Source organism: Psittacula echo, assembly GCF_963264785.1.
Source record: "Psittacula echo genome assembly, chromosome: 1".
NCBI classification, from domain to species: domain Eukaryota; kingdom Metazoa; phylum Chordata; class Aves; order Psittaciformes; family Psittacidae; genus Psittacula; species Psittacula echo.
Window position 1 is genome coordinate 16,515,813 of NC_137735.1, and position 12,477 is coordinate 16,528,289.

At 39.8% G+C, this 12,477-nt stretch overlaps 1 protein-coding gene across 3 annotated transcripts in view; it reads right to left on the reverse strand.

Moving 5' to 3' along the window:
* The window catches only part of LDB2 (LIM domain binding 2), a gene marked incomplete at both ends in the record, with an annotated part of 220,375 nt that overhangs the window by 47,527 nt on the left and 160,371 nt on the right, over positions 1-12,477 (reverse strand). For all 3 annotated transcript variants that reach the window (XM_080637091.1, XM_080637090.1, XM_080637092.1), the window contains 2 exons: positions 137-259; positions 4,971-5,143. In XM_080637091.1, coding sequence (XP_080493217.1) covers positions 137-259; positions 4,971-5,143 — 296 coding nt within the window. The remainder of the gene's footprint in view (positions 1-136; positions 260-4,970; positions 5,144-12,477) is intronic.

The following is a 12,477-nucleotide window of genomic DNA, read 5'->3' on the forward strand; positions in this document are numbered from 1 at the left end:
AACTTGTAAAAGGATGTAGTTGCAGGCAAACCAAAATATTTATAGTTAATTGCCTTGGGTGTGAAATTTGCTGGAGTTCTTCATAAACCTAATCTTATCTGTTTGCATTAGGTCAAGTGAATAAAGGATTACTTACATGCATGGCTAGAATGCTGCGTGGGACTAATTCTCTGTATTGTCTAATAGTAAAGTGCCATGTTTTTATTCTCATAAGATCATCAAAAGTAAACTCCAAGATAAGACGTCCTTCTGTGCACACCTAGAATACATAAAACGCATGAAATAAATTCCCAGGAATTTTGTTTTCAGTGGTATTGTATCATCAATTAAACAACATTTGAACATATCAGAGCAGTATTCTATTGTTTATCTCTGGTAGATTAATTAGGTTTTGTTCTCTTGGGGAGAAAAAATGAATGTGGGAAAATGACTTCATAGGGCTTACTGCAGAAACACTAACTTATAATACTATAGTTTTTATAGCATTTTACAAACATGGAATATTGTATGCACTAAATCTAATTTATTGCATCAATTCTCTTTCCCTCACAGTTCACTACTGCTAATTAATGACTGAACCTCACAGTGGAGGTGGCTGTGGTGCAACTGTGTGCACCTGATGTCAAGTTGCTGAACCAGTCATTCCCAACCTGTTTTATGTTGCCCTTTCCTTACAATAACTTGGCATACAAACCTTCCTTTCATGTCCAGTTGGAATATACAGTGCCCTGAATGCCTGTGGCCAAACCTGATATTTTCCCTATTTTTTTACTTCTTGTATTTTCCAAGTTTTCTTGTCTTTTCCAGGCATTTTATTCCATTTTTATTTTTCTTTAATTTTTTATTTACTTCTATTAATGCCCCCTTCCAAGAAAAGCCAGACAGGGTGTCTGCCATCAAGCTGTATGAGCTGCACTGCCACAGCAGGTTTGAGAGCCAGGGGAGCAGAGGAGAGGTTGCAGTCATGGATAACAGAGCTGCTTCCACAGAAAGTGGCTCACTCAGATTTGTGAGGGCTCTTGTCTAAGACAGGAGACAAAATATGGGAGGAACAAGCGAAGCAAGTGGGTACTACCTGGAAATGAAAAATAAAATAAATTGCTTTAAAACAATGGTCCACAGCTTTATGTGGAAAACCTACTATGGCTGTGGTATTCTTTAAGGTGCAAAATACATACCTGGCATGGTATCTTAACCAGGGGTACCATGTAGTACTGTAAATAATGCCTGATCTGAAAATTAACTACCTCTGTTGTTGATTAGTTTACAGCTTCTGCTCAAAGTGGAAAACTGTTGTGGAAACAGGGTGTAACAGCTTTCAAAATAAAAGGTTTCTGCAACTTTAATTCTAATACAACTGGTATGTGAATGAACAACTAGCCATCCTAGATTCAGTTGAGTCTGTTGAGACTTTTTACAATCCCCAGATCAGACTTGGCTAGTTCCCATTTGGTCAACGTGTGGCTTTTCTGGTTAACATTTCATTTAACATCATCATAGTTTTCCTGGTTGTTTCTGCAAAAACATGCCAGTAATTTTAACAGGCACACCATATAGACAAATTAGGGTAGACTTACGAAGGACAATCTTGCAACAGGTTCTCATCTGCCCTTTTCAACACTTCTTAGTGATGCCTTCAAATTTTTAATGTGACTTATTTTGTCATTTGACCCTGATTTTGATTTTCACGTCACTTGCACTAGGATGAGAAATTACACAGGGGTACACATGCACACACATAGGATTCATACCAGAAGAAAACCCTTTTATATTAATTTTACTATATTGAAGCCAAAGATCCTGATTATTGTCTAGTTAATATGAAAATCTTTCAGGTTTAAAATATTTTTTATAACAATACCTGAGGCTTCTCAAATGTTTCTTCTCTTAAGCTCAAAACCGCACTGTTCTTAATAGATTTATTTTATGCACTGGCATTAACAAATTTTAATAGAAAAACTGAAGCACATTTCTCATATCACAGTGGTAAAAATTTATACCTCTTATAAAGGAATTTCATTTCCTTACGCAGAGCAGAATTTTATGCATTGCTTTTAATCAATAAAATTGGTGCAGTTCTTATTTTAAATGGGCCTTTAAAAAAAAAAAATAAAAAAAAGCTGCCTTTTACATAGAATCCAAAAAATCAAAAGGGTCTCCAATTAAGAAAACATTTTCTGTTGTGCTGAATTCATGTTACCGTACTGTGAGCTCTGACATTTTGTTTCTGTGGTAACCAAAATCAGCTGATTAGTTGGCATGGCAACAGAAAAGATGTAATCCCAGCAGACACACTCTAATCAATGCCCCCAGCACAGATGGTCTCCGGAGGATCAACAAGAAAGAGGCTGGCAGGCATTCAGTGCATCACGTGGTTGCTGTAGACTAGGCCAGGAAAAAACTAAAAAAGAACATTTCTCAAACTAACCAATAGCTTTTTAACCCCTTCACTGCACTTATTAATTGTAGGAATTTCAACCGCTCGCACCTATGAAAACGAACTTTGGTCCTGTGCCTTACTCAGAGCCTTGCTCTCCTAACGGGGCATCTTTTAGAAGACTTCCCCTTTTATTAACTACCATGTCTCAAACCTGAGTCGCTGCTTGAAAAGAAACCTTAGGCTTACACAAATCTGGGAAATGCCTCAGTTTCAAGGGTTTCATCTATAAAATCCAGCTGATGGCTCCAGTGTTGGGTGCAGGAAGAGAATGGTTCAAACAGGGGTGCTCACTAGTCTAGTGGCAAAGGTCCTCTCCTCTTCTGCTATGGGTAAAAAAATAATTCTCCTCTGTCAGTCTATTGGGAAATACAAACATTGCTCACTGCAAAAAAAACCAGTTTGCCACACTTCACAAGGATTTCTTGCCCTCTAAAGACAAGCTGGGCTATTCATATTCTTACTGTTAGGCATGTTGTGGCCATATTTGTTTGAAAATAAAAAATGGAAATGCCATTTTATATATTTGTCCAATACTGCAGCATGCAGTGAGTTTCTCTAACTAGGAAAATGTTGACATGAATAAAATGCAGCTGCAGATTTCTGATTCAATATGTGATGAAAACTATTTCAGCCACTTATATTAGAAAATAGTGAACTTGCAGCTTAGAGGTTGTTTGTGAAGCTGAAAGAGGTATTAACAAATAGAGTTAGTTTGTATTTTTGGTTTGTGGAACTAGAAACTAACTACTTCTTTGTGGTAGTTCTACTGGGACAAATGCAGACTTGATCTAAGGACCTACACAGTCCATTGGAGTGCTGCTTATTGTGAGACATCTGCTTTGTTCCACCACAGATAGTGTGAGAGTAGGAATTTACTTTTGGGTACAAGATCTGTGCCCTCGGTATCTCTGCTAGAAGCCACACATGCACAGCTGAGACAGTATTCAGCTCTAACTTGTTTCTGAGAGGGTAACGTATTCTTTTCTACCTTATTCCACTAACTACTCTGTTTTATTTTAAATTTTCTCTTAAACATAGTTACATTTTAAAGATACAGCCATTAAAACCCCCTAATTTTTCTCCTAGAATCCAAATCATAGCCCCACCTGAACTTTTCTACTGGGACACAGAGGTTTACGTCAGAATCTGCAGCGGAAGCATCAGGGCTGAAGCAGGCTGTGTGCTGCCAAGGCAGTGTCAGACAGAGAGACTCATTGCTCACACAGGAAGATGCTATGGGATGTGCCTCTGGGCCCCTCATACGAGGTGTGCACCCAGCCTGGTGCCATAATGTTCTGCCATGATAAGGAAAATAAACTAACTGAATTGAGAAAATTGTGTTGTATTTACTGATACCAAAAAATACCCTGCCTTATATTTGCTATTGCATTAAAGCTTACGCAAAGGGAAATGACACAGATCACTTTAGGAAGCTCTGAAGAGAAGCAGCTACTACTGTATACCCTCTTCATGTCCTCTGCCCACGGCCAGCACACCGCTCCTTGTGAGCAGGGAGGTAGTAAAGAGGTGATATCTAGGACTATCTGGTCTCTTTGCAGCTTTCTGTCTCTTCATTTGTGTCTATGTAAGTCTCTGAGGGCTGGAGTGGGAAAGCTGGAACGATGACACCATTAAACACACACGTCCCAGCTAAAACAGTGTAAGACAGGTGGGCCCTGGTCATAATGCTTTCAATAGCCAGCGTCTTTTTTGACCCTAAAACCTTCGCAGTCCTGCAGGCCAAAATGAATGGGTGATCTCCTGCTACCCCTTCTCTTTTCGTGCTTTTTTCACACAAAGGTTAACGTTCATACAGAGGAACAAGTACAAGATGGAAAATTATAATTTCCCATTAATTTATGAAAGAGGACTTTTCAATTTAGATTTTTTTTAATGCAAGGAAAAATTTGTTTTAATTTGTATTTTCTACCTTTTTGGTACTGTTTTTTCTAAATACATGGCACTCAGTTTAATTACAGGACTAGAAGTGGCCAATGCATGAAGATAATTCACTATCAATTACAAATATTGAATATTCACTAACTGCGTGATCCAGAGCATGTTTAAATCAATTGACTCCTTCCATTGACTTCACTGCCCTTTTGACCAGCATCTTATTGTATTAAATCACTATTTTCCTAGAGATTTATAGCCCTTGGATTGGGTAAGTATCAAATGTAACACATACCATCCCAAACGGTAGGTACCAGCAATGTGAAATTTCATTGTTGCTTTAAAATCAAACCCAGAGAACATGAGATGGGCAGGCTGAATTTAATTCATACAACTGACGGTTCTGGCAACCTGGCATTATGTGCTTCTCTTGCAGTCTCTCTGGAAGAAGTGCAGAGGATGCTCACAGAATTTTCCAGTCACATAATGAATATAGAAAATAGTAATTAAATGGCTTCAAGGGTTTTCAGTATTGAAATGATCTTAGTCTACCAGAAAAATGCAACAGCCAATATTTTTCACCCTTATACAAACTGAAAAAGAAAAACAAGACGCTTTACTGAGTCTTCCCTGTTACCTTGGTAAACATGGGTTTTCCATGCTGAGTGACCATGGTGCATTGATCACAGTCCACTGTGATGGATGAGTTGTGGTATGACTCTTTTGAGTGCTTGAGAATGTAATACAGGTCTGTTACACCTCCTTCAAAGACAGTGCTAAAATAACGAGGAATGAGGGTCCTTCCAATTGCTGTGAGGAAAATACAAAGCAGAATTCAGCAAATGCTCTAGATTATAAAATCTCAAACCATTTTCTAACAGAACATGAATAATTTTAAGTGCAATGAAATCAAACTTTCATTTAACGAATATAATACATGTTCTCTGCTGCAGAAACGAAGTTGCGCCTGCTCCCATTGAAATCAATGAAAATGGCTTATTTCATTCAGAGGGAGTGGGCTCATCTTATTTAATCTTTTTACACTGATGGCAAGTTAGAGTCAGTCTTGAAACCATCTGCAAGGTTTTTTGTCCCAAACTAATTATTATACAGAAAACCACATGGTGTCAATTATAACTGGAAGTTGGATATTACTCATAAATGTGTAGATACAAGTGTTGAGCATTTACAGAAATATACTTGTACACCCAAAAAGGAAAGGCACATTTATATATTGGTGTTGTGTATACATATATGTTTGTCTGTGTGTGGGCACATGTATATATATAACCACCCATAAATACACACACACATCACACACTCTTTATTGGAGTCCTACTGCTGCAAAATGAGAGTCCTGGGCATTGAAGAAGGACCTAAGAATGCAATATGATATATGATGTACAATATATGACTACCCACAGGTCTATCTGAGATCTCTCTTCAGACCAGAAGTATTTATTAGAGAGTCTCAGCAGACATATGAACTAGTGTGTATGCACCACTTAAACACCAAACTATGGACTCAAGGTACCCAGTTCTGCAATACTTATTCAGGCAAAACTCTCACTGAAGTCATACCTCTCACTTCAATAGCAGTTTCACGTAAGTACTACAAAGTCTAAATCCAAATGCATAATAGTGAGCTTTTGAGTGTTCTTCAGATGCACAAACTAGGAAAAGCACTGACATTAAAGGCAATTATCTTGTATGCAACTGATGTTTTCCATCTTGTTTTTTACAGATAAATTTGGGTGTAACCACAAGCCTGGTATGACAGAACACTTCAGTGCATAATAGACCGATACTTCCATACCGAATGACTCACTGCTTTGCATGCTTTAATCAATCTACAGTAATTCTGTGTGGTGGATACATAAGAATTGCCTCCATTTTACAGAGGGGAAAACCAAGTGATCTAAACTGTGTTTTGGAAGAATGAGATAGAAAAGTCACCATCAACAGGCAAGACTGGCGTTTATTAGTTCCTAGTTTGTCTGTTAGGACTGTGTGGTGACTCATGCCTCCCTCATCTGCTTTATACTTTTGAGAGTAACTTCTGAAAAAATTATTTTCATAGGAGTTTTTACAGCACACAAACAAAGGCTCCTGACCCTAAAAATGTATTTGCAAGTGGGTGTTGTAAATTAAAAAGTATGGCATTTTCACAGTAGTTCTGTGAAAACAGTTTCTGCTCTGAGCATTACAATGTGCAATATTGCATGATCGGTCATAAAGCACATTGTATGATGAAAATATACAAATATAGAAAATCAGGACTTGTTAAAGCTTTTGCTGTAATATTCAATATTAATGTAATAGAACGTACACAAATATACAGCACTCTCTAGAAGTGGCTGGCAATCCAATGAATACTTTGAATGATGATTCTACAACTCTTGATCTTAAACCCCCCCACCTACTCACCCTGCTCACCATACATATATTAATTTTCTACTGTTTTTAATTTAATTTAGGAAATCTGCAGTCCAGTGTACCAGCATAGGACTCAACTCAAGCTTTAACTCAAATCCCTCCATGTTGTTATGGTATAGAGTAAAACGTGGAATTTACCCATCAAGTTAATTTCTTGCTCCCCTAAGGCTAATTAGTGCAAATTTAATTTCCTGCTAATCATCCTAAGCAGCGAATGTGTGATATGAAAATCCAGCATTCCTACTGACTGTGATAAACCTCTATTCATGTGACTTATGCACTGCATAAATATCTTGAAAGTATTTTAACTGCACTTTATAGACCATTCCCAAAGCAGCACAGTCATACAGTGTTGCTTTCTGCCTTGTATTCACAGCTACAACACATTAAAGAAAGCTAGAAATGCATTAAATACCTTGTTCTTATTACTTTTCCTAGTAAGCATTACCCAGGTTTGCCACAGGGAAGTGCTACTGTGAACAACAAAGTGGGGGACCAAAAGGATGCAGAGGAATAAAGGTGCACACAAGGATATGCCCCGTGGAACATGATTTTCAATGACAGATGCCCATGCAGACCCTGTCTGACTGTAAAATTGAAAATAGCTAATGTAAATTAGTTCAGCATAGATGATTATAGTTAATATTCAGCTTCAGAAGAAACATTAATGGAAACTTGTGTTAATAAGCCTGTCCTCAGCTCACCATGTGGCCTTGCCAGAGAAGATTGAAGCAGGTTCAAGGTTTTGGTTCTCTTCTGAAGCACTCCATGGCTTAAAAAGATCATTTCATTTCTAGGATAAACATGAAACTCTCTACAGTGGTAACAAAGTTTATTTGTGCAGGAGATGGTATTTCCAAGAACAATAAAAGGCTGTGGAAGAGCTCCTATAAAGTCTAGGGATCATCACAGACTCTGTGTATTTTAAGTGCAAAGGACTTTTTCTTGATTTTTTCCTCCTCCAAAACATAATTGTGTATATGAGTATTCAAGCACCTACGTTTGTGCAGCCAGCACTGCTGCATGCATACATACAACCCTTACCTGAACATAGGCATATGTCAAATGCACTTTTCCTTCCCTTCTCACAGTAAATGGGTACCCTCAAGTGTGGATGTACACACTCTAGCCCTGCCTGACACTGTATGTGTCAACAGGATTCTAACAACACCATGTATCTTTCGCCAGTCAGCTGATACTGCTTCCTAAAAGGACTCTGACTAATATGAAAGCAGCCGTATAAAATGGTTTGATTTGCAAGGGACCTTAAATATCATCTAGTTCCAAGTCGCCTGCCGTGGTTACTCAAGGCCTCCCTATACGTGATTGCTTCCAGGGATGAGGCATCCACAGCTTCTCTGAGCAATCTGTTCCAGTGTCTCACCACCCTCATGGTGAAAAACTTCTTCCTTACATCTAAGCAAAATCTACCTTCTTTCAGTATAAAGCCATTCCCTTATGGGACAATTTGATACCTGTGACCAGCTCAGGATGTAGTTTAGCTATCCTTGTGCCCATAAAGTGAACCCAACACCTTGCAGAGCAGAGAGTGCTGTATATGCTACTGACATAGAATTTCTTCGTGCTTTAGAGCTTGGTTTTGAGTCCACTGAATAAACTTTTAAGAACGTATTTCTGTGCATAGTTTTGTAGAGCTCCTCTCTCCCACACCATACTTCCTGAAAGGAGCATCATATGGACACCCTTGGAGCCAGAGCACAGATCTTAGACACAGGAGCACTGAGCATTTGCAGTAGCAGTCTGAGCATGCAGAGTGTGGTCTTTCCATCCAGACCCAGACCCAGACCAAAGAGTCTTTCCTGGTGTCAGGGCCCTGAGAGGAGCCTGAGAACACCCTGGCTTCAGGGTTGGGCTGCCACTCAGATTTCCTTTGAACTTCTCAGGGGAATGCTTGCCCAGCAAGACTTCCTGCTTGCATCCTCATGGAGTCCCGTACAACTGGATCTCCTTCAAATCCTGTCTACTATCCAACTGTTGCTCTTTAATTCTCCTCCAGTCTTTTTGCTCACCTATCCCCATGGTCCAATCCTCCGTTTTCTCATGTTATGGTTGTTTGCTTTGCACTGGTTATCTTTCAAGTTCACTTTTCAGCTCCCAGTATCTCCCTGTCTTCTCTCCCTATCCTTGCATGCTGCCTCTTTTTCTCTCACTCAAAGCAGCTCCTTAACCTTTCCCAAATCCACCTGATTTCCTCATTCTCCTTATTTAAGCAATCCCAGCTATCTAGTCACAGTCTCCTTGTTTTTTTCCCACTATCCCCAAAATGCCAGATTCACATCTTCTTGGTGCTCTTCCTACCCAGCCAGGCTGCCCCAGCTTCTCATTCCAGGCTCCCTAACTCAGCAGTCAGCCCTCTTTCTTGATTTTGTCTCCCACATAAGATTCTCTCTCTGTTCTTACCCCTACTCTGCCTTCTCCTAATAGCAGTTAGAACAGCAGTTCTTTCTCCAAATTAATCCCATCCCTCATTCCTTCCTTCAGCTTCTCATCCAGCAAGGGGCCAGGCAAAAGGACCTCTTTCCTCTGGGACCCCCACCCAGCCAAACATTTTCCCATCCTCTGTGTTTTTCCCATTGACTTCCATCTCTCCCTCAGTCATCTTCCATCTTCTCCTTTCACCCCCCAGTTACTACATCTCCCCTCTCTCTCACATTAACGTCATGTTGCCCTGATTCTTTTCTTTTCTCTTTTTTAATCCTCTTCCCTCTTCTTTCCTCCACATTCAGGTCAAGTTGCTTCCTTTGCAGGGCACCTGGATCCTGGGTGCATCCGCCAGCAGTGCAAGAGAAGGAAATGCTTCCTGCTCTTGCATGCGGCACTGGCTGATCCTGCCCTGCAAGCTTTGCAGTGGAAATGCCCATGTCTCCACATAGCCCTCAGCTGCAACTTGTCTAGTTATTATTTGCAGTTGATGTGTGGGTAGCCCCACTTGGGCTCCTACGATAAGCCTCACTGTGTTCCTGGGAAAGGGAGTCCTTGGAAATTTTGGCTGTCAGACTCTGGTAAAGCCGCATTGAATAGTTAAGAATGGGCACTTTTTTCCCCAAAGATTTATGTATTTGATAAATTCAGTAAGATTTCCACAAAGAGGACAAAAGGGTTGCTCCCTGCTGCAAAGGTGAGCAACCCTACTCCAGAGCATACAGATTCTTAGGCATTTAAAAAAACAAATTTGCAAGACTTTTGTAGCATTTTCTATTTGCAGGGAAAGGAGAAATCCTTTTTGGATTAAATAGAAAGGAGCTAGCTAAAAGCGAAACCAGTTTCAGCTTCATTGGCTCAAGTTCGGCAAAATTATAAATAATTAGAAAGAAGGCCTTTTAATGTGACTTATTAAACGAGATTAATAATAGATGCTACATCATCTGCCTGCAACAATACACCAGAATAGCCATGACTGCAGATGCTGAGGGCCTGAACCCAACATTTGGGCTTCAGAAAGCAGATGTAGGTTCGTACCCACGTCTATACAAATGCTAACAGGCTCTTACAGTCACATTACCCAGAAAAGACCTTTTTATAGTGTGAAATATGATACCCTGCACTGCAAGATACTGGATACACTAGAAGGAAAATTCACCTGCCCATCAGCATTCAGGCTTTAAATCACATCACTGGAATGCTGCGTAAATAATCATTTTGTCCTGAGCAGCATCTTTCATCCCCAGCAGAGTATCTGAGGATGTACTATTTTCCATGAGAAGAGGGCACTGGCCCTTAATGTTTGCTTCATTTGTGCTTGCAAATCCCTAGATAGCACGGCAAACTGACAAAGATCAGCTGGATTTAGCAACAGGTAATAGTTATTTATATGAAAATGTCTAGAAGAAAGGCATATCTGAAGTGACTATTTTGCACAAAATATAATGCTGTCACCTGCTGGAATGACGTAACTTTAGCCTAGTCAGTGGTGTAACAGCTTGGCTACGTGTGATTTTTGTATACCTTTCTGGTGGATCAGAGACCTAACTACAGTGTTAGAACTGAAGTAAGACAAGTAGGTCTGTGAGACCCTCACAAATATGAGCTGCCTAGAAATCGATTAATTCATTCTATGAACTTAGGCAAGAAGCTTTACAGGTCAGTTACAGTTATATTATGAATCATTTCTTAAGTATCATTCCTGGGGACTTCTAAAGAAAATAATGGAACTATCTACCGTACTAAATGGACCAAGGCCTGTCTCAGGGAGGGATGCACTTAGGTAACGCTCCTGCTTTTTGGCTTGGGCATGCAACAATACTGATTAGGGTGCCCCTCTGTCATCCTGATCCTAGCAATTATTATTTCCATGCTGTCCTTTCATTTATTTCCCCTTTTAAATATGTTTGCCTGAGTGTAAAATACTTCATTCTCTCAGGGATATGTTTGAGTCTAAAATTATTTTTTCCTTTCCAAATTAAGCCAAAAAGTCCATTGATGTCTAGGTGGGAATTGACATAACTTGCGAAGTTCAGGGTTTCTGCAAGCCTCAGAGTAGCTATGGGCAGAAAGCCACTTTAAAAAATACTCTGTAACACAAATGTGGCACCGGCACACACCATGTGGTGGTGATGGTAGTGTTGTGTTGGGTCTTTTTTTCCCCAAGGAAGATTTGCATAAAACAGAAAGTAAACATGTTTTTCTAGTTCACAGGAAACTGGTATTATTTGTGGGCTAGGAATAGAAGAACACTTCCTCCTTTTGTGTCCCAAAGATAGGCTGTCAAAATCTCAATGCCCTCTCTACAGAATGAAGGTTCATGGCCTCTTTGCAGGAGCTGGGCTTGATAGCAAACGCCTCCTTGCTCACTGAACTGCTCATGTGTTGCCTTTACAGTAGAAGCTCACAGGGGCAAAGACCGAGATTTAACATATACATATATACACCATGTAAGATAACTGCCAAGTTGGTATAGAAGCAAAACAATGGAAGTGTTAATCAGTGAAAAAAAATATTGGTTTTATTGCTTCCAGGCTAGTTTTTGCAGCTCTGAATCCTGTCAAGCCCTATGTCTTCAATTAGAGCTAGGTTATAAAATAAGTAATAAAACAGACAGAAGTAAAAGCACAAAATATAAAAAGCCTTTTAAAGATCCACAGAATCAGCAACAGAATGGAAAAAAAACACCCTGTTCCTATTGTTTAAGGGAGCTCCGTCTGGAAGCTCTGGTGCAGACTGCAGACGGTTATCTCATCAACATGCTATAGGTGGGCTTGAGAAACTCCACTGGTTGGAGCTGTGGGTTTTTTTGCCTCCCAACACAAAATGTTGAGCTATCCCATAAAGCTTTAGGCAGACCATGAAAGTGTCTTGCTCAAGCAATTATCACAGTTGGATCGCAGTAATTAAACGGAGATGCTACAACTAACTCTCCCTCAGCCAGATGTAAGGGCTAGGGAAGCCCAGAGATGACTTCTCACTGATTGCAAATGAGCTTTCCTGAGCACCCCAAAAGAAAACAGAAAGAGCTTTCTGTTAATTGGTAATTGACGTCTGTGTGGGCCAGAGTTTGGCATGTTCACTTACACACGTTTTTGAAACAGAAATAAGCAAATCAGTACACACAAAGCAAAAATCCATGGAGTTACCCAGTGAAGTCACTGCTGTTATTCTGCTTATACTTCTATTTGTCTAAATTTGTCCCAGGGAACTAGCACAGACACTTGCTCCCTCCCAGACACAGTCCATCTGGTTGGGATATGGAG